Consider the following 26,879-nt stretch of genomic DNA (forward strand, 5'->3'; position numbering starts at 1 on the left):
GAGGCCAGGCAGTGGTGGGCTAGCTTTGGGGCTTTGGACTAGTCCTGGAACCTCCCCGAGCTGACTCAGTTTCTCCCTGCATAAGGAGGCTACTGTAAAGCCTTGTACGTAGGAAGCAGCGACTCGACTGTCAAGATCCTGATACCAGGCGAAGGCCCCATAAATGGCAGCCATCATTCCTGGCCGAGTGCGGGCGCATCCTCCCGGGCGGCCCTCCCGCGGGGTCCCTCAGGACAGGCCGGGCCCGCCTCGGCGGCTCTGGACTCCCAGTGCTCGCGGCAGGTGACCCGGCATCTCGGTGCCCACGCCCGGGAGCAAACGAGGAGCGCGGGCGGGCTGGATGACCGTCTCCCCTGGAGGATCGCCGCCTCCCACTCCATCCCCGCGCCCGGCGCAGGTGAGGTTTCCGGTCCAGGCCACGGTGACGGCGGCCTCGGGAGAGGTCGCAGCGGAGGCCGCAGCGCGGGGCCCGCAGGGGTCCGCAGGGCGCCTGCTCCCTCGCCCCGCTTCACCCCACGGCCAGCTCGGGCGCCAGGGCCCGCGGGCTGCGCGCTCTGCGGCTGCGAAAACCCGGAGAGGCGGATCGGAGCGCCCGCCGCGCTCGCAGCCAACTCCTCCGCGGTCCGGCCGCCGAGCTGGGCATGCTCAGTGCGGCCGCCGCGCCGCCGTCCGCCAACTCGGAAGCTCGCGCTCCCGGGCCGTGGGGGCGAGAACGCCGGCGGCGAGCCGGCGTCGCTCGCCGCCCCCGTCAGTGGCAAACTTCGCGGCGTCCCCGGAGCCGGTCCGGGCGAGACCGACCTCTCCCCAGTAAAACCAAACCCAGTTTCCCCTTCCCGCCCCGAACCGCGGGGCTGCGGCCGCTGGAGTGCCCCCGCCGCGGCGGCCCCGGCCCGCTAGCCGGGGACCAACAGGTAAACTGTTGGGGTGGGGGCGGGGAGGCGCTGCGGCCCGGAGGGCGGCGCGCTGGACCGGCCCGATCGCGCCGCGACGCCTGCGGGCTGGCCGTCCCCGTCCGCGCCCCCAGCCAGCCCCCTCGGCCCGCTTCCCCGGCCGCTGGAGGGGCAGCAAAGGGTTAAGCCGGCCCCGCGCCACCGCGAGCACGGCCCCCTCCAGCCGCCGCGGCAGCCGCGACCGCCAGCAGTGCTCCTTGGCGCCTGCGGGGAGCCGCCGAGGGGACCCGAGCCGCGGATGCGCCACCGGAGCCTGGCGGGCGTCTAGGAGGCACCGGCCGCTGCCTCCCGCCCGCATCCCTGCCTCCCCCGCCCCCAGGCCTCCCTCCCTTCCGCACCGCCGGGTCTGCGCCCAGGTGGCGGGGTCTGCGGGGCGCGTGGCGGCGGGGAAGGGTCCCTGGCCAGGAGGAGGGGCGGGGGCGGGCCGATCCGCAGCCTCTCCGCGGGGGAGGAGGGCCACCCTCGCCTTGGGCGAGCACTTGAGCCACCCGCCTAGGCGCCAAGAAAAGTTTTTTTCCCCTCCGTGCCCCTCCCCCACCTCCATCCTGTGCCCTGATGGGGTGGGTTTGGGTCCATTGGTGAAAAAAGTCACACGTTCTCATCAGCTGCTCCTCCCCCTGGGGACAGGGTGGGGGGTGACGGGAGGCAGACGCCGCGGAGGACCCTGGCCGACCTCCAGCCCCGCCGCCGCCCCCGGGCGGTGCGTCCCGCGGCTCCAGCGCAGCCGGTGCCCGCCGGAGGCTGCCCCCATCAGTGCGTGCCTGCGTGCCGGGCAGCGGCAGCATCCAACCTGCTTTATTCCTGCCTGCAGCGCCACAGCGAGCGAGCGGGCGAGCGAGGCGGGGAGAGGGAGTCTCTGCAAAGTGCTGCTCCCTGGTGCTCAGAGGCGGCTGCTCCAGCTCCGACTCTCATTCATTTCGCCGGTTAACATGAGAGATCATGGCCGCCTTCGGGCTTCTCAGCTATGAGCAGAGACCGCTGAAGCGCCCCCGGCTCGGGCCGCCCGATGTCTACCCGCAGGACCCCAAGCAGAAGGAGGTAAGGGCGCCGGCGGCCTCCGCAGCTGCCGGGGCCGCGCTCTGCAGCGCTGACCCGGGGCCAAGTTGGCCCAGCGGCCATCGCCGGCGCTGCGGGGGAAGGGTCGGAGAGGGGGATCGGAGGCGGGGGCCGGGCTGGTGGGCTTGGGGACCCCTGGCGACGAAGACCGGGCGGCTGTCGTTCCCCGCGCTCCACTGGGCGCTCGCTCCCGGGCGCCGGGTCGCTTCCCGGTTATCGGGCCTGGCACTGCGCTGCCCGGCGCTTCGGCTTCTTCCCTGCCGAAACCCTCCTGCTCTCTTTCCTCCGCTTCTGCCTGGTTTATTTTCCTCTCCGCCGTTTTGGTAAATCATGGTAAACTTTTTGAAAAATGTTGGAATGCAGTGCATCCGACACCGAGGTCTTGCGTTGTGCGCCAGCGGAGCAGGGACGGATGGGGGAGGGACCCTTTGCAAATTTTCCAGTTTGGAAAGGAAGTCGTTTTTGTAGAGGTGACAAGTATATTTATTTCTCTGAATATACCTCTGTACCCCTTTTCCCCTTAAAAAATCAGTATGAAGGAGAAACACTGATTTTTGTCCCTAGGGCTATTGGCTTAATTGCTGGAGTCTGTTTTGTATGTGTATAAGCAGGCTAGTTATCTTGGAAGGGAATCGGTCCCTGGGTTGCTTATTTCTTTGAATGAAATTATTTGGAGAAACCTTGACTCTTCCACCAGGTACACTAGTTTCAATGACTAGGGTAACCATGGCATTTTGTAGCTATGTGTATGTTTGTCAGGAGTTAACAAGTAATTATGTAACAACTCTCCGGTTATAATAATGATCACCCTTGGCTACACAATTTGCCCAGGGACTTGCCTTTTTTTTTTTTTTTTCCTTTTCTTTTTTTCTTTTTTCTTTTTCTTTCTTTCTTTTTTTTTTTTAATCACCTGCTACCCAGCTCTGCTTTCAGAGTTTGCCAGCTGCAGCCCACCCAGCTTCTGTTTTCTACAGCTAAACGCAAAGTGACCTGCATCAGAACCTATCTTTCAGTGAATCTAAAAACCCTCCATTAAAAGTTTATAGGCCCACTGATTTCACAGAGAGGGCTTGGTAAATAAGGCAAGGAGGGGTTTGTGAGACTTGTTTTGATAAATGTACCTATTTCACTAATAGAGGCAGGGGCAGTGCTAGCCCTGGCTGAACTCTGCTAACAGCCATGTATCTGAGAAATGACCCTCTGAAGGGAGTTTCTGCTCCTGAGCACATCACTTGAGCTGGGGGGAGGCATCCTGCGGGAACTGGGAAGGTTTCACAGGTGGTTCCCAGCAGAGGCTTAACCGAAGACAAGAGTTTGATGAGATTTTGCAGGTTTCTTCCCCGCCCACAACCTCACCCTGTAACCTTGACTCAGAAGGAAGTTAATTAAAGGACTGGAAAGAATAGAGGATATGGTGAAGGACCAAGTGTCAAGAAAGGTAACTTAAAGATGACTGGCAGGAGCTTCGTCAGAGGTTGGTGTGGACCACAGCATCCATTGGTCCTTCACTTTGTGATGCCTGGTCACATCTTGCAGAGGTCAGGGCCACTGATGGCAGCACCCCAGTATTGGGGCGGCAGCCTGGAGTGTCATGTGGGCTTATTTATCATTTATTTTTAAGGACAACATTCATTTCAGGATTGGGGCCTCTGTGATTCTGGAAAGAATAAGTTTGAATTTCAGGGGTCATTCTTGTGGCATTCTAAAACTGAAAGTGACATTAAATCTGTTTTGTTGCTTTTTTTTTTTTTTGGTGCTGGGGGATTTGAACCCAGGGCCTCATGCATGCCGGGCAAGTACTTTACCACTGAGTCCAGCCCTAAGGCTATTTTTAATACTTTTCTTTTAAGAAGTGAAACTTCACTGATTTAAGCAAGGTGTGGAGAATGAGTCGAGATGGATGACCAATCCCGCGTTTGCGTCAGAGCCAGTACTGCCTGGAGGAGAATTTACGTGAACTGTGTTCCGATGTCACTCGCACTCTCCAAGGCAACAAGTATCTTACCTTTCTTGAGCAGAAAGAGTTCTGTGCGGCATCAAATCTGATGTGTGGCTGTTCTTGGGGGTTGGAGAGCGGTTTCCTTACTTCAGCTGTTCTGGGGTTCCTCCCCGATTCTTGTACCACCTGTATTTTATTTGAATGTTTCCTTTACATTAACTTTTTTCTTTTTTTGGTGCTGGGAATTGAACCCAGGGGCGCTTAACCATCGAGCCACATCCCCAGCACATTTTATTTTTTAAAATTTTTTTGAGACAGGGTCTAAGTTGCTGAGACTGGCTTTGAACTTGCGATCTTCCTGTCTCAGCCTCCCAAGTCCCTGGGATTACAGGGTGTGCCACCGTGCCCGACCCCCTTACATTAACTTTTAAGAAATCATTTTGTGCTTCCTAGGCAGTAATAGCATGATTTCCCAAATTTGTTGCACTGTGTACATGTAAAATTTATATCAATCACATATACATATTTTTGATTTATTGCTGTTATACACATAAAATAGTAATTATGCAGGGTTCAAATCAGCATAACTGTTAGGACTTTGGGAAGTTCGTCTTTGCATCTCAAACTGTACTGCCGTCCATCAGAGACCCTGGAGCCCACGTGGTGGGATTGTGGCCTTAGAGAGGAAGTGCAGGCTTCGAGTTGGGCAGCTTGGGACTTGGGTTCTGGGTCAGCATCTTGGCAGTTGGGAGGGTCACGTAACTTCCCCTTTATAAGTCAGCCTGATTGTGCTCTTCAGACACCTGTGAACGCTTGTGGAATGTTTTTCTTATATTTGTGTGAGAAAAGCCCTCATCCCAGTAGAAGCTGCCATTTGAAGCTGTTTGTCACGACTGCCATTGTTGTTAGGCGTGGCTATAGTGCTCTGGAAATGGCTCGCAGCGGATGGGACAGGACTTTCCATGAGGACCCTGTAGGTTCTGGTTCCGAAGCGGCCCAGGGAGGAGTGGGGAGCTTAGCTTACAGGGCTCACTGCTTACCTTCCCTCAGGGCTCGCTGTGCCTCGCCATCCCACAGGACTTGTTTGGACCTTGTGTGATTCTTGACCCTGTGGAAACAAACTGGCCCTGAGCCTGTTACACAGGGCATCCAAAAAGTGGAGGTCATTCTTGGTTCCTCCTCGTCCCTTGTGTCTTATCCATACGTCAGCATCGTATGTCCATCAGTGTGATCTGATTTCAAGTATAGGTCCTGCCTCTCTGTCCTCCCCAGCTTCACCCACGTGCCTGACTCCCTTTCTGGCCTCGAGCCCACTTTTCTGTGTCCTGGGGCACTTGCATGTACTGGTGTGTCTGTCCTCCTGGACACCTGGCCTGCTGCCTCAACCTGTGGTCAGGAAGGCTGGTTCTGGGCCGTGCCGCTGGGCTGAGCCTGGGCTCTCTTCACATGCCCCTGGCACACCTTGGCGCTCTTCTTTTGTGGTGTGGGAATTGGACCCACGGCCTTCTGCGTGCTAGGCAGGTGCTCTGCCACGGAACCAGCCCAGTCCCTCCTGTTTTCACCTGCCTGGTTCCCCCTGTACCCCAGCTGCCTTCCTTGGGGGGTGGGACGAGAATGCGGCTGAGTCCTGGCTGTTGGAGGCTGCCGTGGGTTGCTCAAGAGAACTGCGTGGAGCCAGCAGATTTGGCACTCACGGTTTGCCCTCGTGAACGCCCCTCAGGCTGGCCTGTCCCTGTCATCACCCATGTCTCAGCCTGGTGACCTGCTCAGGCCTTGCTGGCATATCATTTGTAATGATACATTTGCATCTTGCTGTCGCCCCCTGATGGGGCCGCTTCCTGAGGACAGGGATGAGGCACCCAGCACAGAGGGCAGTTAGTTCACGGAGTGGCAAGCACCTGTATTTTTGTTGGAATATTGGGGTGAATGTGGGATGAATGAATGCGGAAGGCAATCTGGTGACCGAGAGGTGCTAGAAAAAGTCTTGGTAAAGGTAAAAGTACCCTCTGTGTCTACTGGAGCTGACATTTCATCCGACACAGGAAGAAGAAGAGTGCTACCGTGGGGCAGAAGAGGCCTAGCAGTCGAATCCTAAATGTGTCCAGGAATTAAATGAGTTAGAAAACTGAGTTGGGGCAGTGGAGGGGCTCCCGCGTCGGGAGCCCAGGGTGGTTCTGGGGGAAGGGCCTGGTGCAGAGCAGTGTGCCTGCCGGAAAGGAGCCCCAGCCTCCGGCGCAGCCCCTCTGGTGCTGGTCCGAAGTGCGGCTCAGGGGCCCAGCCCCTGACTCAGCACTTGCCCGTCCCAGGGTGTGATGCTCAGCATCGCCAAAGTCGACCACCACCCAAGCCCCCAGATTGCTGGTTCTCTGAGAGTCGTGGGTGTGAGGGGGGGCCTGGAGTTTTCATTTCTAGCAAGAGTCCATGTGATCTGCTGCTGCGGCTGGTCCAGAGCCTGCTTTGAGAACCTCGATCTCCAGAGCAGGCACTCTGCAGGCCCCGGGCATGCCAGCGTGGGGCTGGATCAGGCACCTGTGAGGCCCGGGGTGCCAGTTCAGCCCGGGCCGGTGTGCTTTTCCTAGGAGTTGTGCCTTCTCAGCCCAGATCTGAGGGAAGCAGTGAGGAAGCCCAGGCCCGTGCCTGCGCTGCTGCTGGAGGCACACCGGGCTTGGGCCTGCCGCCCTCTGCCCTGCCCTGCATCCACCGGCAGCCAGGCTGCACGGCTTTGAGCTCTGCTCCCTGCTGGCCACCTGCGGTCGGATCCTCACCTGCTCCTGTTGTGCCCACTCCATGCGATTGCTGGGAAGGTCAGTGAGCTGCCGTGTGCAGAGTGTGGGACGTGGTGGCACACCGACTGTGCTGGGCACCCGCCAGCTTCTGTTGGCTGCACATCCGTGGTCCCTGCTCCCTCCTGGCAGCCTCTCCTTGCAGGCACCAGTGGTTTGGTTCAGAAGCCTCCCTTGCCTCTGTGCAGCAGGGTCGCCATCCTGGTTCTCAGCTCAGAGCCTCTCCCACCGAGGGGAACGAGAGGCCCCGCAAGCCCCTGCTCTCGGGCAGCTTCCCTTCCCGAGAAGAAGGCAGGCCTTGGAGAGGAGCGTAAGCATCCCACCTGTCACTTTTTGGAGTGACAAGCTCTATAGGACATGTCAGCACTGGGTAATGACCAGTGAGGGCGTGGAGATGGACCTAACTGTCCCAGTGCTTGCTTTATTTTGGTGACTCCTGTTGGTTTTGTTATTAGCACATAAACTCCTAGAACACAGACATATTTTAGAGACAGCTGGGAGGTGGAAGAGGGAGGTAAAAATATGCTTCCTTATAAGGGGGAGATATTGATAAAGTCGGCTGGGAAGCCAGGACAGGTTGACCAGTTGCCTGGGAGACCACAGGACAGCGCCCCACCCTGGAGGAGTCACCTGGCCCCAGGGCCTGGTGCAGGCCTTCCTGAAGGCCCGTGTTCCGGGGATGGACGTTTCTGTCGCACTCCTGCCTCAGGTGCCTTAGGACGGAGGGTAGGATGCCTGGGTCAGAGGGCCTGTTCTGCAGCTGCCCCTGGAGGTGCTGCTGTGTCACTCCGGGGTTGGGCTGGAGGGGCTTTCCTGGTCACTTCTCAGGGCCTGCAACACCTGCCCAGAATGGCCAAGGGTGCTGGTTTATGCTGGTTTATGCGCGCCTCTCTTCTGCCCAGACCTGCTGGGTCCCAGGGGAGGCCCTCAGGCATCTGCGTGTAAATGGCCTGTCCAGGTGAGTGCTGAGCACAGCGTGAGAACCCTGCTGCAGCCAAGTCCCTGCCCGTAGGGGGACTCGTGGGTGGGTTGCCCCTCTTCCTGCGTGCTGCCCCTGTTTGCTGTGTGAGGATCTTGTAGACGACACGCTGCATGAGTCTTGCTCCCTCTTGGTATGGACGACGCAGAGGAGCTCAGCTGCTTAACCCCTTCAGAGTCGTCCTGATAAGCATGGGTCCCAGCCGAGGTTCGTCTCCAAGCTGGGAGTGGCCTGTGGCAGAGGAGAGGTCCACGCCGGGGTAATGGCACAGGCACAGGGCCCCCTCCAGGTGCGCTTGGCTACGTCCAGGCCTGGAGAGCCGGTCTGGCTTTGTCCCCAGGTCCTTGTTTGAACCTGTCAGGGCTGTGGGGTTTGTTTGGAGCCTGGGTTCTCGGCTGGGCTCTTTGGGGACTCCTATAGCGCTGTTCATGTGGGTGTAGCCTGTTTCCTTTAGCTGGGTGGTGTTTCTCTGGGGGGACACCCGGGAGGTGGAGTGGTCCTTTAGGGAGTCAGGACACAGAGCGAGTCAGGCGTGCAGGTTGGTGCTGGGTCACTAGGTAGGAGAGGATGCGAGGGAAGAGTCCTAGGGCTTCTCGAGCCAGTAGGTGGTGTCTCCCCAGCTGCGCGCAGGCCAGCACCCAGGCCAGGCCCTGTAGAGCGTGGCGTAAGGGGCCTGGGAACCACAGAGCTGCAGGACCCCACTGTGAGGCGGAGCAGCCCCGCGGCAGGACGGGAAGGTGGGCTTGCTGGAGCCGAGCAGCTGGGCAGAGCGTCCCCCTGGGTGTGCTGGGCGAGGCCGGTGGAGGCAGCCTTGGGGGAAGGGAGGAGGCCTGCCTCCTCACAGCCCCCCCAGGAGTGGTCTGGAAGAGCCGGGCTTCCCGTTCTCTAGCGGCTTCTGAAGCTGGTGATGGTGGTTGGGGTTGTTGGTTCAAGATGCTCTTCCTTTTTCTCTCTCTTGGAAGATTTACGTAATAAGGAAGGAAAACATGTCAGTAGGTCATGAAGTAGCATGATTGCTCCTTGAAACACCTATGTTCGCCTTACCTGGAGGGATCGGCAGTCACTTGTAGACAGGTGCTGCCTCTGGGGTGCTTTTCACTGTGACAGCAGAATGAAGGTTGGGTCGCGTGTAGATTAAGGTCATTTTCATTTCCTAAATTTTGAGAAAACGATATCTATTTCCTGTAGTTTCGGAGGCTGGGGAATCTAGGATCAAGATCTGGCATCTGCTCGGAGCCTTCCTGCTGCATCACTGGTGCACGAGGGGTGGACAGGCTTGGCTCCTCCTGAGAGAGCACATGGGCCTTTACTGAGCAAGCCCTCAAGACCTGGTCACCTCCTAAAGGTCCCACCTGTCTACACTCTGAACTCTGGGGATTGTGCGCAGATTTAGCACTGGGGCCCGGGATCAGGAATGATTTTTATCTTCCTCATGCTGATCCGCATTCCAGGCTGTGCCCATAAACTTGCAGTGTGTACGTTTGTCCTTGGAGAAGGTGACCTAAAGAGCAGTGGTTGCTTCATCCCGATTGGTCTGTGTTGTTGTCTTTCTTCTTTCCTTTCTTGTTTTGTGATCTCTCACTGTTGTGCCCTGGAGGCTGACTTGAGCTCCTAGGTCAAGGGAGCTGCCTACCTCAGCCTCCTGGTAACCGGAACTTGCCCTGCCTGCTCCTGAGTCCGTGATCACTGCTGTTCCAAGCTGCAGAGAGTCCCTGTGGCTGTCCGGTAGGCAGAAGGGTCTCATGGATGGTGGACACTGCACTTGTGGCCCGGGGATGCTGCCGGGTGTGTAGGGCTGGGACGGTTAAGCAGCTGGGAGAATGATACCAGGTCATGTAGAGTGTTTTAGGTTCCACGGAGTACTGTAAACTTAAATTTTTATCAAGCAGCAGACGTGAACACTGCGGTGGGCCGGGCGGGCTTGTTCCTGCTGTTAGGAGCCGGCAGCTCCAAATCCTCCACAGTGGGAGTTCAGTGCCTACTCCAAGGATTGCACCCAGGGTGCTCTACCACCGGCTACAGCTCCTGTTCTTTAGATTTTAATTTTTAAAAAAAATTATTTTTAGTTGTTAATGGATCTTTATTTTACTTGTTTATATGTGGTGCTGAGGATCGAACCCAGTGCCTCACATGTGCTAGGCAAGTGCTCTACCACTGAGCCACATCCCAGCCCTAGTTTTTAGTTTCAAGACAGGGTCTTGCCAGGTTGCCCAGTCTGGCCTCACTTGTGATCCTCCCACGCCAGCCTCCCGAGCCGAGTGGATCACAGGTGTGCCTCTGGGTCAGCGTCTCTCTGCTAACATTTGCCAGCACAGTGGACGCAGTGTATGCGGACCCTCTGCAGCCAATTCACTGCCATTCTTACCCTACTTTTGCCTCTCTTCCCACTAAGAACTGGAAGAAAAAAAAAAAAGCCGGCTCCTCTCTTTCTCATCCTGCTTTGAAATAATAATTCTGACCAGAGCTTTAATGGAAATCTCCTACAGGACCTCTGGAGAAGGATCTGTTCCTCTCCTATGAAAGTGTGGGCGCAGGAGGGAAATGCCCTCTCTTGTTGCTCTGGAGGCTTTCCTGTTTCCTCTGTTTGGAAAGGTAATAAGAGGATGTGATAGCTGGAGCTGGGGCACCCATGTTGTGACCATAGGCAACAAACCTGTGGCTGAAAAGTGAGCACAGGGACTGGGGAGTTAGCTCAGTCGGTAAAGTGCTTGCCTTGTAAGCACAAGGCCTGGGTTCGATCCCCAGCACCTAAAAAGAAAAAAAGAAAAAGAAAAAAAAGTGAGCACAAAGGAGCTGATCCAGTGACTGCAGTCAATAAGCGGCCCAGCTGACGTTGGGCGCCCTCTCTGGACTTGGAGGTAGACAGTAGAAATGCACGTCGCTGGGCCATTGCTGGCTGCTGCCAGCTTCTCGCAGCCAGAAGCCTTCTACGGTTGCCGCCACACCTTCCATTCATGTTTTGGCATCCTGGTCAATCACAGCATGGGCCGCCCCGCGGGGATGCGCTTTCCCAAAGCTCTCTTCCCTCTGGCTTAACAGGCGCCCAGGCACGAGACAAGGAGTCCTGCCTGTCCCTCCTGCATCTTGGTGGTGACTGCTGACCAGTGCCCAGCGGAGGCGGAGAGGAACAGACAGCGGGCACCTTTCTCTGCTTGGGCAGGAAGGGTCCTGGTGGGAGTGGGGAGCCCTGCCCTGTTTTGCAGGGGGGTCAGGGTTCTGTGCCATCTGGGTGGGGCTGTTCTACGTGCTCATTCAGAGCAAGAGGAAGCCGACTTCCAGACCGTCTTCGGGGGCCGTCCGAGCAGGCCTGGCCAGGGGCTTGGGCCCGGATTTGTTCCCACACCTGTCCGACCCTCCTAGACTCGCCACCTGGTGTGGCATTTGCTGGCCAGGGGAGAATGCTCTGGAAGCTGGGCCCCTGGTGCTTCTTCCTCGGAGGTTCCCAGCCCACGTCCAGCCTCTGGGGACAGCTTTGGCATTGGCCCTCGAGGTGAGTGTGCTGGGGACTGTTCCCCTGCAGCCGTGGTGTGTGCGATGCTGCCTCCCGAGGGAGTCGTCCTCGCGCAGGCTGTGCCAGCCCCCAGGCCGGGGAGCCGACTCGGGGGGCGCCAGGGCATGGAGCCCCCGGCCGTGCTCAGCCCTAGAGGAGGAGGAACGCGTAGCTGCTGGTCTCCATTTTCCATGTTTTAGGGAGACTTTATTATGTGTACGCATGGGTCTGTCATTCAGCAGAGGACACCCAGCACCTGCCAGGCCCCGTGCAGCCTGGCCTCAGGAGGACAGGACCCCGTCTCTCATCTCCTGCTGGGTCCCTGGCCCCCGGCACGAGCCTGGTGCACACCGGGGCCTCAGCTTCAGGAGTGGACGTGAGGGCAGCCGGGAGCAGGAGGGTTCCGAGCGTCTGTCCAGGTGGTTTTCCACAGGGTGCTCTGTCCCTCTCCCCTGGACGCCCATGGCTGCACATGTGAGTGACTTGCTGGCCATCGGCCGGGTCAGTGGGAGGCGGTAGGCGGTGGGAGGGAGGGTGGCTGTGCAGAGGAATGCAGCGGTGCAGGTGCCCGTGGAGAGAAGCTGCAGGAAGAACCCCGGGCACCTGTGGGTGAGCCGGCCCAGGAGGCCACTTGGGGTTGGGCTGAGGACGGGAGCAGAGTTAATTTGGGGTGTGGGCAGAGCATGGTGCAGGGCGTCGGGCTTGGGAGGGAAGGAGGGCCTTGGCGGGCCTCTTGGCTGCGTTAGGGCTTGGGTTTTGTGACCTAGTGGGCACCGTTCACGGGGGTTAAGCGAGTGGGCTCCAAGGGGACAAAGGGTGGCAGCCGAGGAGATGGGGGCTCATGGGGTCACCGGGCAGGGCTGACCTGCCAGTGGTTCCTCACCTTCAGGCCTGGGGGCAAGCGGCTCATTTCTGGGGTCTGCTGTTGCAAATGAACACCTGGGTGGCCTGCAGGAAGCACTCCTCAGTCCTGGAGGCTGAAGCTGAAGTCCAGGTGCGGAGGCCGCCCCCTGGGAGGCGGGATCTTCCTTTCCTCTTCCCTCTCTGGTGGCTTCGCGTCCCCGCCTCCTCTGACCTCTGGCCACATCAGCATGGCCTCCTGGTGTCTGCTGTCCTTGGCTTCTCTTGAGAGGACAGCTGCCGCAGGGTTTAGGGACCACCTAGATGATCCAGGATGATCCCACCCGAATTATGTCCACCAGGATCCTCTTCAAAATAAGGTCAAATTCACAGCTTCTGGGGTTTGACGTGGAGATTTTGTTTTTATTTGTTTGTTGGCCTAAAGGACTGGAGGCTTGGGAAGGATGCAGAGGGAGGATTTGTGGCCTGTGCTTCGGGTGGCGTCTTCTTGGCTCCGGCTCCTTTGTCCGTTGGTTGACTGGCCACTTGTTCTCTGGTGTCGCGCCTTGTGTTCTTTACGTACTCTGGGCAATAGTCCTCTAGAACCTCACCCTGACCCTCTCCGCAGCTCACGTCTTCACTGTTTCCTTTGCTCTGCAGAAGCCTGTTAATTCAATGTGATTCTGTCTGTCAATTCTTGCCATGGTTTTCAGAGTCCTGTTTGGGAAGTTCTGCCTGTACCAACACCTAGCAGTGCTTCCTCTGTTCTCCTCCCGTGGCTTCAGGTCCCTGGTCTAGGTTGAGGTCTTGGATCCATTTGTGCTTATCTTCGCACAGGGAGAGAGGCAGGGCGAGGCTTGGACCTCCGCAGGAGGCTGTCCAGTGTGAGGAGGCTGCCTGTCCTCCAGTGTACATTCTTAGGCTCCGACGGGAATCAGATGGCTGTAGATGTGTGGGCTTATTCCTGGGCATATCTTCTTCCTTGCAAATCTACTTAATGTCTGGATTTCTGTGTCTGGTTCTGTTTTCATTCTGTTGTGATATTTGTTCTGGTTGAAGAACATGAAGAGAAATGGACCTCAGATGACTTAAGGCCTGGAGAACTCAGAGGTCTTGGGCTTGGAAGTCCTGGCTTAGCCGTCGGGTCGGTGGGTGGATAGTGCTTTCCAGACCAAGTTGCCCAGGGAAGCAGGGAATCTAATTTTTCCCAAGGGTGGGAAGGTGCAAGGGGAGGAGTTAGGAGTGTCTCTGAGTGCTTTCAGTTGGAGAAGCCTCTGTAGCTTCGAGATGCACCTGTAATAGTGGAAGCTCAGACTCTGTGTGGGTCGAAGTGATTGTAGGTGACAGGAGCTGGCGGACTCTGAGGAATGGACTTCCAGGGCTGGACGTGGGGACACTGAGGAAGAGCGGCCTCAGGGGACAGTTACCGCTGGGCAGCTCTGGCCGCTTTTCCTTCTCATCCTTCTATCTGTGGAGCTGCTTGTCTCCTCAGGACCTTTGCACGTGTGGTCCCTGCTGCAGGTGCTCCTTCACTCCTCAGCACCCCACTGGTTGGTTTTTGCTTTGTTGTTTTTGTTGCTGGCCCTCAACCCCCTGAGCCAGGGTAAGTTCCACAAGGAAGGGGCCATGTCTCTTTGATCCCCATTGGTAATCAGAGGCTCGGGAAGTTGGGTGTGGGGAGGGGTCGGTGGTGGTTGTTGGCAGCAGTTACCAGCACATGGTCATTGGAGACCCCCACGTTGGGACCTGGCCCTGGGTGTGGGCCAGGCCTGTGAGACTGGGTCCCTCCTGCTGAGAACCGTGGGTGGAGAGAGGGCAGCTAAGTGGTGAACAGGCCTGTGGGCGGCACTGCGGAGGACGTGGCCTCAGTCTGGAGAGAGGGGCTTGGTTTTCCGGGAAAAGCCCAGAGTTCAGGGAAGTGGGCGTGGAGGGGACCTTGAGCTGGAAAGGGCCTGGGCTGTTGGGACAGTTGAAGGGATTGGAACTGCAGGGATCCCGGGGTCAGGGGGCCAGGCTGAACTGACCCTGGGGCGGGGATCGGACCCCAGGGCCCAGAGGGCTTCTGCCATGTTCCAGAGCCCCTCCTTGGAGAAGGCCAGGGAGGCTGGACTTCTCTGCAGCTCCCAGTACCTGGAGTCCTGCGGGCATGTCCAGAGTCCTTGGATGCACCAAGACTGCCAGCAGGAACTGCCCAGCCTCCGCCCCATCCACCTGCCCAGCTCGCCCCATCCCCCTGCCCAGCTCGCCCACGCCCCGCCTCGCTGCCCGTCAGTCTGCAGAGTTGGCTGCTCACCTCTCCCAGCCACTCCATTCCTGGGTCAGGCTCTGATCTCGCTGGATCGGGACCCTCGGGGCCCTGGCAGGATGGCGGGCTGCGACGGGTCTGCCACGCGCCTGGGTTTCTTGGGGTGCCAGGTGACGGTGGTGCGGAGCATCTTCCAGGACTGTCCGCGGCAGCCTAAGTAGGTCACCTTTACCGAGTCCTGCGGGGAGGCGACGTTGGCATCGCGTGGGCTTGTTTGTTCACTTCGGGTAAACTCCACTCGGTGCTCAGTCAGAAGGTGGTGTGGAAACTGTTTCTGGGGTCAGAGTTGTTCTCCTCGTGGGTCAGTTTCCAAGATTCTCTGTGAGCTGCAGCCACCGTTTACCCCTCTGCTGCTCCCGGGAGATCTGCTCCAGGTCACTCGCGAGTTTGCTGTCTCCCCGGTGCATTTTTATTGGTTCGGTTTGGTCTTGCGGATGCCTCCCGTGTGCGGGGTACTCTGGGGGCGTCGATGAGAACAGAAACCGGCTCCCTGGCCTCCGGTGGTGCTCTCTGCGTAGCCGTGGAGGAGGGCTGGTCCTTGTAAAAACTGGTTCCAGTCTGTTGCAGACTGGTGTGAGCCAGTACAGGAAGGCTGGGGCGGGCGGGGCCACATCTCCTTGCCTGGAGGTCTTCACACCCTGGGGCCCGGCTCTTCCTGGGGACCCGCAGCGGTTTTGACTCACATTCTGAACAGCACCGCTGCGAGTTCACGTCTGGCTCACCGACCCGCGTTACACAGTGTTGAACAGGACCAGAACGTTAGTTCTGATCACCTGTTTCAGATGGAGGACGAGGCTGCGTTCAGAGCGGTGTCTGAGGTGCCCTGTGCCCTGGCAACACTTGTCACTGGGGGGCTCTTTGAGTGCTGTGCCTGGCTTTCCTCGGGGGCGGGTGCCGTTACTGTCGCTGTTTGCAGATGGAGAAACGGAGGCACAGGAAGCACTGGACTCGTGCCAGGTGTCCGTCGTGCTGGCGTTGGGACCGGACTTCACAGCGAGTGCCAGGCTCCTTCCTAGGTGGCCGGGCTGCAGATGGTGCAGATGGTGCAGGAGCCCAGAAGCAGGCCTGGGTGACGCCGCAGGTGCACTGGAGGGTGCGGGGAGGCTGGGGGCGCCTGGGCGGAGCAGGCGCTGGTGCCACGCGCACTCCGCAGCTGCTTTTGTCTATTGCACTAGCTCAGGCCTGCTAAATCCAGTGTGGGGGGAGTGGAGTCCAGGAGGCTGCGCGGGAGGTGGCTTCAGTCACCAAGGCCTGAAGTGGAAAGCCCCACCCATCGGGCCTTTAAATAGGACCAGGGAAGAATGGTGACAGATTTTCCAAGAAGCATAAGAAGAAAGGAGGGTGGAAGAGGGCCAGGCTCTGGGGCACCACTGGGCACAGATGGCGCATCCTGTGCTTGAGGACCTGAGGGACGCGTTGCTGTGCCCGGCTTTAGGGACGTGCAGGCATTTAGGTCATCACGGGGTTGCAGAGTAGGGAGGGCTGGTCAGACCCCACCTTCCCTCGGCCCCATGGCTGGCATCAGCCCCTTCACCTGACGGTCTTTGTGCCGGAAGGGCCTCTGTGGCCTTGGCCACTGTGGTCCACACTGAGACTCTCCCCTTGGCAGCTGTCATGGGCCTCTTTGTAGGCCGCTTTGGTGGCTGTTAACGGCCAGAATCGCCAGGAAGCTTTCTGAGCACAGTGCAAGAGGGGCAGGGGCAGCGAGAGGCCTCCTGGAAATGAGAAGGCTGGAGGCCCAGAGGTGCCGGGAGGGAGGCCGTCAGACAGGTGGTCCTGGGGCCTGCGAGGCGATGTGTCTTCTTGACTCCAGTGTAGGAGTCGCCTGTGTCTGAGCAGCGGAGCTAGAACAGTGACGGGAACCTCTGCGCAGCGGCCTGGAGGAATTGTCCCTAGCCTTCCCATCGCAGCTTCCTTGGGGTGGGTGTGTCCTAGAGGCCCCTGAGAAGGGTGGGTAGAGGCCAGGCTGCAGTGAGCAGAAGCCAGCTTGCTAGACGGTCAGCTTGGCGGGCAGAAACCAGGGCTTGTGCTCCTTCTCTGCCTCGGTTCCGCTGGCCCTGCACGCTGGCATGAGGTGCTGGGTGGGAACGTGAAGGCAGGTGAACCGACCTGGGTAAGACGGCAGGGAGGGCGCTGGGCCGTGGGGCGCCTGGCAGGTGGCTGCCAGGAGTGTTCTGGGCAGCGTGAGCTTGCAGAGACCTAAGCGCCCCCTGTGCTTCGCGACTGCAAACCTGGAGGTTCTGGGATTGGGGACTGGTAGGTGACGTGTGCCCCAGTGGGATTGGAATATGAATTGATGATGCAGTGGTTCAGGTGGCAGTGGAACAGGGTCATGTGGCAGTGGAACAGGGTCACGTGGCAGTGGAACAGGGTCAGGTGGGGTGGAACAGGGCCAGGTGGAGTGGAACAGGGTGAGACCCACTGAGAAGAGGGTCAGGTGGAGTGGAACAGGGGAGACCCACTGAGAACAGGGTCAGGTGGCAGTGGAACAGGGTGAGACCCACTGAGAACAGGGTCAGGTGGAGTGGAACAGGGGAGACCCACTGAGAACAGGGCCCTCCCGTGGGAAGTGGCCCTGCCAGGCCGCCTCCGGGTGGTTTGCAGGACACCGCTGCTCCGGCTGTGCCAGGACCTGGGGGCCTCTGCTTGCCGTCCCGCAGGTTCTGGGTGCCCAGCCGCGTTTTGAAGTGTGCTGCCATCCCCTTGTTGGCGTGGCATGAGGCCGGCGGCTAGGCTCCACCTCAGCACGGCCTGGCCTCTGGGCTGGTCGTTAGGAGCACTGGGCTCTTCTAAGACCCTCTGCCCTGAAAGCACTCAGACCCTGGGGCCCTGCTCTGGTGGCTGCCTGAGCACTCCGCACCTGTGCCCCTCAGCCCCGGGGTCCCCCCCTGCAGGGCGCGGCTGCTGAGCGGGGACCCACGTGCTGCCTTGGTGCCACTGTTCCTCTTACTTTTACATTTTGGCCGCTGTTGTGTGGAGCCTGCGCCCCCTGTGTTTGCAGGGGTCCCCACGGTTGGAGTGTGCGCTGCGGTGTGGTTGGTGTGGCCCGAGTGCCATCGCGGGTCGTTGGCGGAGGTGAGGGGCTGTCTCAGGCGGGGAGGGACGTGTGGCCTGTTGGGGCCCTGCCTCTGCTGGAGGAGCCGGCCTCAGTGCTCTCTGGAGCAGAGATCTTGGCTGCAGTGAAGATTCCCTCCACCTTGCTGCGCCCTTGAGAGACTCCTCCCCTGCCCTGGAGACCAGGCTCTGTCCCTGTGGAGCCAGCGGGGTGCAGCTGTGGCCTCGCTTCTCCCCATCTGCAGAGCCCAGCAGAGGCAGACCTGGGAAACTAAAAAGAACGGCAGAGAGGAGGCAGAAGGAAGGAAGGCCCGAGCGAGATGGCCTTCTAGGAGACCTATCGTCTAGGGACTTTCCCGCCCCACCTGCTGCTCCCACTCTGAAGACCCAGTCGGCCTGAGGACCTGGGCGGAATGGTGGGGATGTGCTTGCACAGGTGTGGAGCCTCGAAGTTGGTCCCTCCTCCAGGTCTGGTGGCCTGGTCATGGCTTGTGGCCGCTCACTGCAGTCTCAGCCAGTCGCCATGCTGCTGCTGTCTCCTCTGCCTCAGTCCCTCCTCCCACGAGGGTGTCAGCCATACTAGACGGGATGCACCCTAGCTGCGCCTGACCCCATCCTGGCCCTGTTGCATCTGCAGATACCCTTCTTCGGGGTTAGGACTCGGACGTATCTTTCTGGGACTCAGTTCTACCCATGAGCCCCTCAGGCTCTCTGCATGCCCTGGGCTGGTCTGCACTGGATGTTGGTTTCTGGAGCCGAGTTGGGAGGCCGCGCCCTGCTTCCGCAGAAGCTTCTAGTTGTCTGCTGCAAACCTGTGCAGACCTGTGACTTCGTCCCCTTGCGTAAAGTCTGTACTGTTGCTGTGGTGAAGACCATGTCCTTCCTGTCGCCCGCAGCAGCCTGGTAGCTCCTCCTTCCTGCCAGGCTCATCCTGGACAGTAGTCTTTCTTTGATTTTTTTCAAAAGCCCAGGGACTTTATGGAAGCTTTTCCTCTGTCTTTTTGCCAGGCATTCATCAGCAAGGACTGTTGCCCTTTTCCTGTTATGACCTCCCCTCTGTGTCTGACAGCCCTCATGAAGACTGCTTTATCTGATGTTGGTGTAGCTCCTTCAGGCTCTTGGGTTTGCTGTTGGGATGGTAGCTATCTTTCCCAATCCTTTACTGCCAATTTACCTGGATTTTTTTTTTTTTTTTTTTTTGTACCAGGGATTGAACTCTGGGGCACTTTACCACTGAGTCACATCTCCAGTCCTTTTTGTGTTTTCTTTACAGACAGGGTCTCACTAAGTTACTTTGGGCTTTGCTAACTTGCTGAGGCTCACTTTGAATTTGTAATCCTCCTGTCTCAGCCTCCCAAGTAGCTGGGATTACAGGGGCCACCATGCCTGGCAATCCCTTGCCTTTTAGTTGGAATCTCAGTCTATGACATTTAGTCAGCATTTAATATGATGCTTGTTATGGTTGGAATTGGTAGCATTGTGCTCTCTGTTTTCTGGTGTCATTTTCTGCTTTCGTTGGGTCATCATACGCTATGATTTCAATCTGCCTATTGAGAATTTTGTTGCACTACTTTTTTCAGTGGCTGCTCTAGGAATCACAGCAGCACCCAAACTCTCCAGTCTCCTTAGAGTTGATTTTGCATCTCTCGTGCTGAGCGCTGAGCTTTGCCATCACAAGACTCCAGGCCAGCCAGAGCTGCTGCAGCCAGAGCCGGCCCAGGGCCTTTCCTGGGGCAGCAGGGTGACCTCCCAGAGAGAGCACACATGTGGTGCCTGCCCTTAGAGCCGCAGCTCTTCTGCTTGCTGCGGGTCGCCCGCACTTGGCTCAGGGCCGCCCGCACTTGCTCAGGGCTGTATTTAATTACCTGTTGGCTGAAGGAGGCTGGGGGCGGGAGAGCGGAGGTTTGAAAAGTACAGAGATTTCATGGTACTGCCCCAGGAGTGAGAATGGCGTAAGGCAAGGCTCGGGTGGAAAAGACAGGTGTGTGCAGGGGCATGTGGAGTTCAAGTGTAAAAGTAGCCGCCTTTACAGGGCACTTGATGGGCCGGGCTGGGTGCTAAACTGCATCTTCTGTCTTACGCAACCTCAGCTGGTGAGCTATTCTCGTCTCCTTTTCGACAAAGCAGCCAGGTGCAGAGAGGTCAGTTACTGTGGCCCCAGGGCTAGGTGAGGGCTGCAGTCAACTTGGCTCCTCTCGACCTGACGCATAGAAGCAAGGCCCGAGTGCTGAGCTTGGGTGCTGGAGGCTTCGAGTGCCAGGCCTGGCTGCCTCCTCTGATTTGGGACCAGGGTGAGGTGGAGGAGAGTTCAGAGCGGTTGCTTCGGGCTGGAGAGTTGTGCCGCCTGCACTTTAGCTCCGTCCAGGGAACGTGGGAAGCCGCCTGAGGCTTTGGGAAGCAGCTCCGCACGGCACCAGGAGGCCGGCTGCACAGAGTAGCTGCCACTCTGCTGTGTGGGTGGCCACAGCTGGAGAGCCACCGTGCTTCTTCAGGAGGAGTAAGCGTTAGGCACGTGTTGAGGGGTGCAGGGCCGGGTGGGTCGTGACGGGAGTGGGATGGGAGGGTCTTCGCTTACCTCCTGCACCTGCTGTTACCCAGGGACCGTTAGATGCACCTGGGAGGGCATCATCATAACCCCGTTCTTCCAGATGGGGGTCTGAGATAGAGCAGACGGGACGGGCGGGGGAGGAGAGCGGGGGCGGGAGTGCACCCCACGCGCTTGCACCACCTCGGAGCGAGCCCCACTCTTACGTATAACTGTGAAGTACTGATGAGAACGTTAAATGTCCCCCTGCCAAGGCGATTTCTCAGATCGGGAATCACCAATTAAAACATACGTGCAGAAGAATAAAAAATTAAGCCAGGTTCTAGTGTCTTTGGGGTTGAAAGAAGGCTTTTTTGAGGGGAGGTGGACGAGGTTAGGATGCGTAATTGTAAAACTGTTTATGAGAAACTTTGGGTGCCTTGGGCGTTGACCCCGCCTGCCTGGCCAGCGCGTGGAGGGGTGTCTCTCCACTTCTGCGTCATCGTGTCGCTAGTGGACACTTCCGTCAAAATCACTGAGTATTCCTTAGCTGGCTGGACAACTAGGTGGCTGAGAAAACGGGGTGTCTGCCCGTGTCCTTGCTCAGGTGGCGCGGGGGGAGGTGAAGAACGTGTGCCTTTTGTGCTCCTCTCAGATGGCCTCGGAAATGCTGCCTCTCGGAACCGTTTCTGCTTCTTGCGGGAGAAAGAGCTTATGCAGTTTCCAAACTGGCATCAAGACGTTTTCACTCTCCTAATGAAACATACCATTAAAGTTAAAAGATTGCTCTGAAAGTGATCCAAAACACAAGCTCCTTCTCGGACCTTCAGGGCCAACGCGGGGGGTTTCTGAAGGCGTGTGGAGGTCGCAGAGTGTCAGGCTCGGGTTTTCCTGTCACCGCAGGACGTGGAGACGCAGAGTGGACGCTGGCATCCCATAGTAACGTGGACTGTTTTCTAGGCTTCTGTTTCTGTTTCTGCCTGGGTGTCGGGTGTCCATCTCCCAGAATTGTGTAAGACTGGTGTTTCAGTTGCAGTCAACGCGAGGGGGTGAGGCTCCTGCCTCCTCCACGATCAGGATGCTTTGGACCCAAGTCAGCCGTGCGTCTTTCCCAGGCTGTCAGTAGCTCACTGTGGGGTGGTGCCACCCTGGGCCCCAGGGGAGGTCGGAGTCCTGTTTCAGCTCCTTGTTTCTTTGCTGAGAAAATATTTGGTCTTACACACACGTACGACTTTTTTTCCCCCTAGATGCTGTTAATGAAAAATTCATTTAAGACCGTCTCTGAATTCATGGTTGCCTCTTACCCAACAGTTATTAGAATAGTTTGTTCTTCTGTTCTGCATGTTGTACAATGAGGAAAACCTCAGCCTTTGTTAAGGGACCTTTTTCTGGAAGAATTCAGCACTGCTGGTCTGGCGCCCTGCGTACACACCTAGCCCTAGATTCTCACTGACTGCTGTGTGCACCCGGTCCCTGGCTGTCTCACCTTTGCAGATGTGCAAAGGAGCAGCTGGTGGTTCTGTTCTAAGAACTGTCCACAAGGCATAGCAGAGCAAGGTCAAGACTGTAAGGAAAGGCATTATAGGAATTTCGGTGGTTGTTACTCTTTTATTTTGAAAAATCTTTGAAGAAGTTCAAGGCTAGAGCAAGAGGAAGCTATTTGTGTCCCTTACAGATTCTGGCTTGGGGGTTTTAGAGGCAGGCTGTTCTGAAATCTGGACTCTGTCTCTTCTATTTTTGCCTAATTAGACTTGGCAAAGGCCTGCAGAGTAGTGTCATAGAAGTTTGTTTCTTGAATTCATGTAACACAGGTCGCCTTTTGTTCTTATTTTCTCTCTTTTTTGGGGGTTGTTGATGGACCTTTATTTTATTTATTTTTATGTGGTACTGAGGTTGGAACCCAGTGCCTCACACGTGCGAGGCAAGAGCTCCAACACCGAGCCACAACCCCAGCCCTGTTGTGAGTCTCTTAAAGCTACCTAACGACATCAAGTATCCATGTCTTCTTAGCCACTTTCCCAAACTGGAGTCCACAGATGCCTTCAGGAGAGACAGCGGTCTTCCGTTAGAGGGGTCTGTTGGTGCATTACTGAAGTCTGAGAAGCATTGTTTAGACAACATTGTTTAGTGAATTCTGGAATTTGAATCTTGAGTTATCGTTTGGATTTTTGCCATCAGTATTCCGTCTTGGCAGAAATGTTAAGGAATAGGCCAGCAGGGTGCAAATTCCTTCGGGAGGTAAATACAGCAAGCAGTTAACTGAGCCAGGGTCTGTTTGGAGTAAAATTACGAGAGGACACAGGTGGGACTAACTTCATCCTGAAAGCTTCACACTGGCCTCTTGACGAAGCCTGGACATGGTTTTAGTGAAAACAGGCTGTTTCTCCGTCACAGTTTCTGGTAATAACTGATGGAGAATGAAAGGCAAAGGCCTGTGCGGTTTCTCCTCCTCCGCTCCGTGACCCTGTTCAGGCCCTCTCTTCCAGGCTCCGCGACCGCAGAAAGCGTCCTTAGTGTGTTTGGTTATGGAAGTTGACTGGAATCTTTGTGGCTTAAAAATGTGCACCACGTGGTTGTGCCCTCGATTTTCAAATCACGAATCTGAAGGTGCAGAGCAGCTTGAGACGTCCTCTGACGGGGGCAGCTCGCCTGGGTGGGCCACCATCTCCTCGACCTTCTCTGCTGGTGGAGACGTCCCCATCATGGGGTCTTCTAGACCTGCCACGGGCGGAGCACACGCAGTCAAGGCCAGCTGGGGCGCGGCCCGGAGGCCTCCGCTTTCGGCCAAGGCCACCGCGCGGCTGGCCAGATGTGCCGGTGGTGACCTGCGTCTGGACTGCAGAGCCTCTTCTAGCGCACGCCGGCCCAGGTAGGTGGGGCGAGGTGTGTTCTCGGTTCTGTGCTCGGCTCCAGACCGGTGCTGCCGCCATTTCCTGGCTCTGGAATGGGGGAGCAGGTCGCTCTGTGTCCTCCGACTTCTCCCTCATTCTCTCTGGTCTCTCTCTGGTTCCCCGACTCGGGTAATCTGTGCAGGCAAGGAGGGCCTATTTTTTATTTTATTTTATTTACTTATTTATTTATTTTAAAATTTATTTTTATTGTAAACAAATGGGATACATGTTGTTTCTGATTGTACGTGGAGTAACGGCATACCATTTGCATAATCATACATTTACATAGGGAAATGGTGTTTGATTCATTGTTATTTTTTCCTTTCCCCCCACCCTTCCTACCCCTCTTTTCCCTCTATACAGTCCCTCCTTCCAAGGAGGGCCTATTTTTTATTTTAATTTTTTAAAGCCTGGGCTATTTTTGATGCGATGTGACCTTGGAAGTTCTCCCGTGGCCACCAGTAGGAGATCTTTTCGAGGAGCGTAGGAGTTGTGGCTCTGTATTTTTAGACCACATTTTCATGTGGCGTTTGTTCTTTGGTGGCTTGGTGGCACGGAAATCTGTCTTGCTCGTCTAGCTTTTAGAAAGAGTACTTCAGGTGGGGCTGGCTCCGCCCAGCGTCTGCACGGGCTCAGCGAGCCGCCCTTTGCACATCTGTGAAACGGGCCGAGGGGCCATGCCTGGCGTCTCCCTCGGAGCTGGTGAGGATCCAGTGAGCCCAGATGTTTTCAAAAGCTTTGCTGAGCTCCGGGCCTCCCTCCAGGTGGGCGGTGGTGTTGGGCGCTCTGGTCAGCGTGTGCCGGGGACCTTCATTTCTGTCTTCACCTCGTCGCTGGGTGGTGGCAAGCTGGGCCCACCGTTTCAGCCCCACACGGGGCTGGCCAGGGAGGAGTCAGGCGGCGGGGTCTCGAGCGATCTCGCCGTGGAGTGCGGGAGGGTGCTCCTTGTTTCCTGTCTGTGATTTAGAAGTTAAAGCCTCCCAGGCTCAGGGACAGTGGAGGCAGAGGAGCAGCCGCAGGCCTGCCCCGCAGCAGCACTGCTCTCCTCCACCTCTGCGCCCTGGCCGCCCGCTCGCCCTCCCGCCGCCTGTCCCAGCCCTCCCTCATCAGTGCCTTCTCTGTCCCGCAGGACGAGCTCACGGCCGTCAACGTGAAGCAGGGCTTCAGCAACCAGCCGGCCTTCACGGGGGACGAGCACGGCTCTGCCCGCAACCTGGTGATCAACCCCTCAAAGGTGAGGCCGCCTCTCCCCAGAGCCTCCCACGGAGGAGGGACCTCCTCTTCGGGACCTCGCTGGCTTGGTGCTTCCGAGCCAGAGCCCGTTCAGGCGCCCTTCCTCCCGTGGTGGCAGAGCCTGGAACCCACCCTCCCCGCCCTCCCGCCTCTTCTGAAGGCTTTCCCGACGCCATCCATCTGAGACTGGCCTGAGAGGCCGCTCCTTCCAGTCCAGGTGATGCTGCAGATTTGTTTGGTTTTCCCACGACAGAATTTGGGTTGGTAAGGAGACTGCGTTGCATCCTGTCAGGAGGCCGCTGCTGCCAGTTTACCTGAGTCTGTCACTTGGTGAAGGGCCTGGGTCACCCTCCTGCCTGATGAAGTAGCAGTCTCTCCTCTCAGTAAGGGAGGTCTCCGCTGGCGGCTCCCTCCCTCCCTGCTTCCTCCCTCCCTGCTTCCTTCCTCCCTCACTTCCCCTTCCCTCCCCTCTTCCCTCCCTTCCCCTCTCACCCTCCTCTCCTTCCTCCCTCCTTCCAGGGATTGAGCCGGGTGCTGTGCCCAGTACACCCCCAGCCCCAACACAGTGGTGCTTTGAAACCATGTGAATATCCCATAGTGACTTCTGGTAAAATCGCACCTGGTGCTTTTAGCATCCTGGATGATCCCTGTGGAGTGACTGACAAAGTGCGGCACAGGATTTAGTTGCCTTCTTTGGTAAAGAACTTCCTCTACGTTTCACTGTTTCACCATCACTTTGGATTCTCTGTCCCACCCATGGGTTGCTTTTTACAGTTTTACTGTTTTTTAAACTCAGTGTGCTGGGACTTATCACCTTCCTTTTTGGCCGCTCAGATGGCCCTGGTTTGGCCTTCGGGGCCCTTTACTGGGACCTGTCATTCTGTGGCTCCTCCTCCCTTCGAGGACAGCAGCCTGGTCCCTTTCTGGTCCAGCACTGCAGAGTGGCCTCGCTCCCCGCCCTTCCAGTGGGCGGAGAGGGCAGAGAAGTTTTTCTTTCTGCCTGTCGTTCCTACCCACCTATCGTTGCCATTTCCACAGGGTGTTTCCTTATCTTTTCCTATTCCATCTTCATCTTCTCCCCAAGTGAGAACCCCAGCTGTCTGCAGTAGCAACATATTTATTTGTTTGCTCTGTGTATAGGTGAAGTTTCAGCTCTGTGTAAACATGAAGTATAAACTATACCCAAACTATGCCACTCCGGCAAGTTACTATGTAAAATTTACCATTTTTTAAATAATACTTTTTGTCCTTAGACTAACTTTCATTAAAAATATATAGTCACGCTGGGTATGGTGGTCCCTGCCTATAATCCCAACGTTTGGGAGGCTGAGGCAGGAGGATTGCAAGTTTGAGGCCAGCCTCAGCCATTTAGCCACACCCTGTCTCAAAATAAAAAAATGATAAGGGCTGGGGATGTGGCTCAGTGGTTAAGTTCCCAGCACCTTGAGTACACGCATGCGTGTGCACACACACAGTGCATATATACAGGTAGAATGTTGTTTTCAAAAGTCTCTTGAATTCAATATCTTTTTCTGAGATGCTATCAATTAGATATATAAATAGAATTGTTTCTGTATTCTTTAGGGATTGATTCTTTTTCATAAAAAAGTCCCTTGAGTTATTTTTATTGTTTGGATATTAAAATACTTTCACCGTTATAAAATTGAAAGCAGATATACAAAAAATTTAAAAATGTATCTAGGTAAATTTCTATACTTCCTTTCCTTTCTTCAGAGATATGCGTGTTAAAAGTCTGTGTACCGTCCTGGATTTCTTTTCGTCAGGTCCACGAGTGTCCGTGCACACATGGATAAGTGGCAGTCTGCTCTCCACTGAAGGTCATTTAAGAGACGTGAAAGAAGACGGACGCGTTTTCCGCACAGTCCACTGACCGAGCGTGTTGCCTCTGCCTTTCCAGCCTTTGTCCCGAGTGTGCCCTTCCGTGTGTGCTGTGTGTGGTTTGCAGCTTCTGGGCAGCTGTGTGTGACGCTTGGTTTACTTTTTGAGGGTGCGTGGTCGGCAGCCTCACCCCGTCAATCTCCGGAGCGTTTTCAGGTTCCCCGGCTGCTCTGCTTCTCGACAGCCAGGCCTGTCTGTTAGCTCTTTGTTTTGCCCTGCTGGGTGTCAAACCCCGGCCTTGCTCGTGCTGCCGGCCGCTCTGTCACTGAGCTCCGTCCCCAGCCCTGAGCGATCTACTTTTAAAAGCTGAAGCGTTACTTTGCAGGCTCCCTGCCCTTGCCTGAAGGATTGGCAGTGATAACTCACGGTGGATGGCACTCCTCACTTGTGTGCCGCAGTTGGCTGACACCTGAATGCCCAGTGACGAGCCTGTGGCCCGTTTCTTCTGGCTAATTATGAAGAGGCTGTAGTCACACCTGAGCACGTGGCTTTTGTTCTGTAGGGTCAGTTCCCAGAAGCACATCCCGGGTTAGAGGGAGCACTCTCGCTTGTGTGACGAAACCCCTGAGTGTGGGTGCGGAGACCAGAGCAGCTGGTTTCCTTGCAGCTGCTGGGGCCCCATCGAGGTGCAGGTCTGCTTCTCCCTCCCGCGGCCTCCCCCGCGCTGCCTCTGGCCGCCCTCCCATGGTGCTCCCTGCTGACTTCCTCCCGTGAGGAGATGGCATGTTGGTCAAGGCTTTACTGGATGACCTTATTAACCTTAGTTACCCCTTGTGTGCTCCTCCCTTAAATAAGTGACCCTGGGGCCTGGGGCTTTGTCGTGTGAATTTTGGGGGACACGGTGTAGTTCATGACATAGTGTGCATGCTTTCTGCCTCCTGATGTGAGCTGCTAAGTTGTCCTCTGTGCTCGGTGTCAAGTTCTATGTCAATATAA

General features: G+C 56.9%; 1 protein-coding gene across 6 annotated transcripts in view; it reads left to right on the forward strand.

The window, feature by feature from the left end:
- The first annotated feature begins 682 nt into the window (after nucleotides 1-682).
- Nucleotides 683-26,879, forward strand: part of Med12l (mediator complex subunit 12L) — a 257,146-nt gene continuing 230,949 nt past the window's right edge. For all 6 annotated transcript variants that reach the window (XM_047563897.1, XM_047563898.1, XM_047563899.1 and 3 more), the window contains exons 1-3: nucleotides 683-911; nucleotides 1,762-1,988; nucleotides 23,941-24,045. In XM_047563897.1, coding sequence (XP_047419853.1) covers nucleotides 1,890-1,988; nucleotides 23,941-24,045 — 204 coding nt within the window. In that variant the 5' untranslated portion in view covers nucleotides 683-911; nucleotides 1,762-1,889. The remainder of the gene's footprint in view (nucleotides 912-1,761; nucleotides 1,989-23,940; nucleotides 24,046-26,879) is intronic.

Source organism: Sciurus carolinensis, chromosome 9 (genome assembly GCF_902686445.1).
Source record: "Sciurus carolinensis chromosome 9, mSciCar1.2, whole genome shotgun sequence".
Classification (NCBI taxonomy): Eukaryota; Metazoa; Chordata; class Mammalia; order Rodentia; family Sciuridae; genus Sciurus; species Sciurus carolinensis.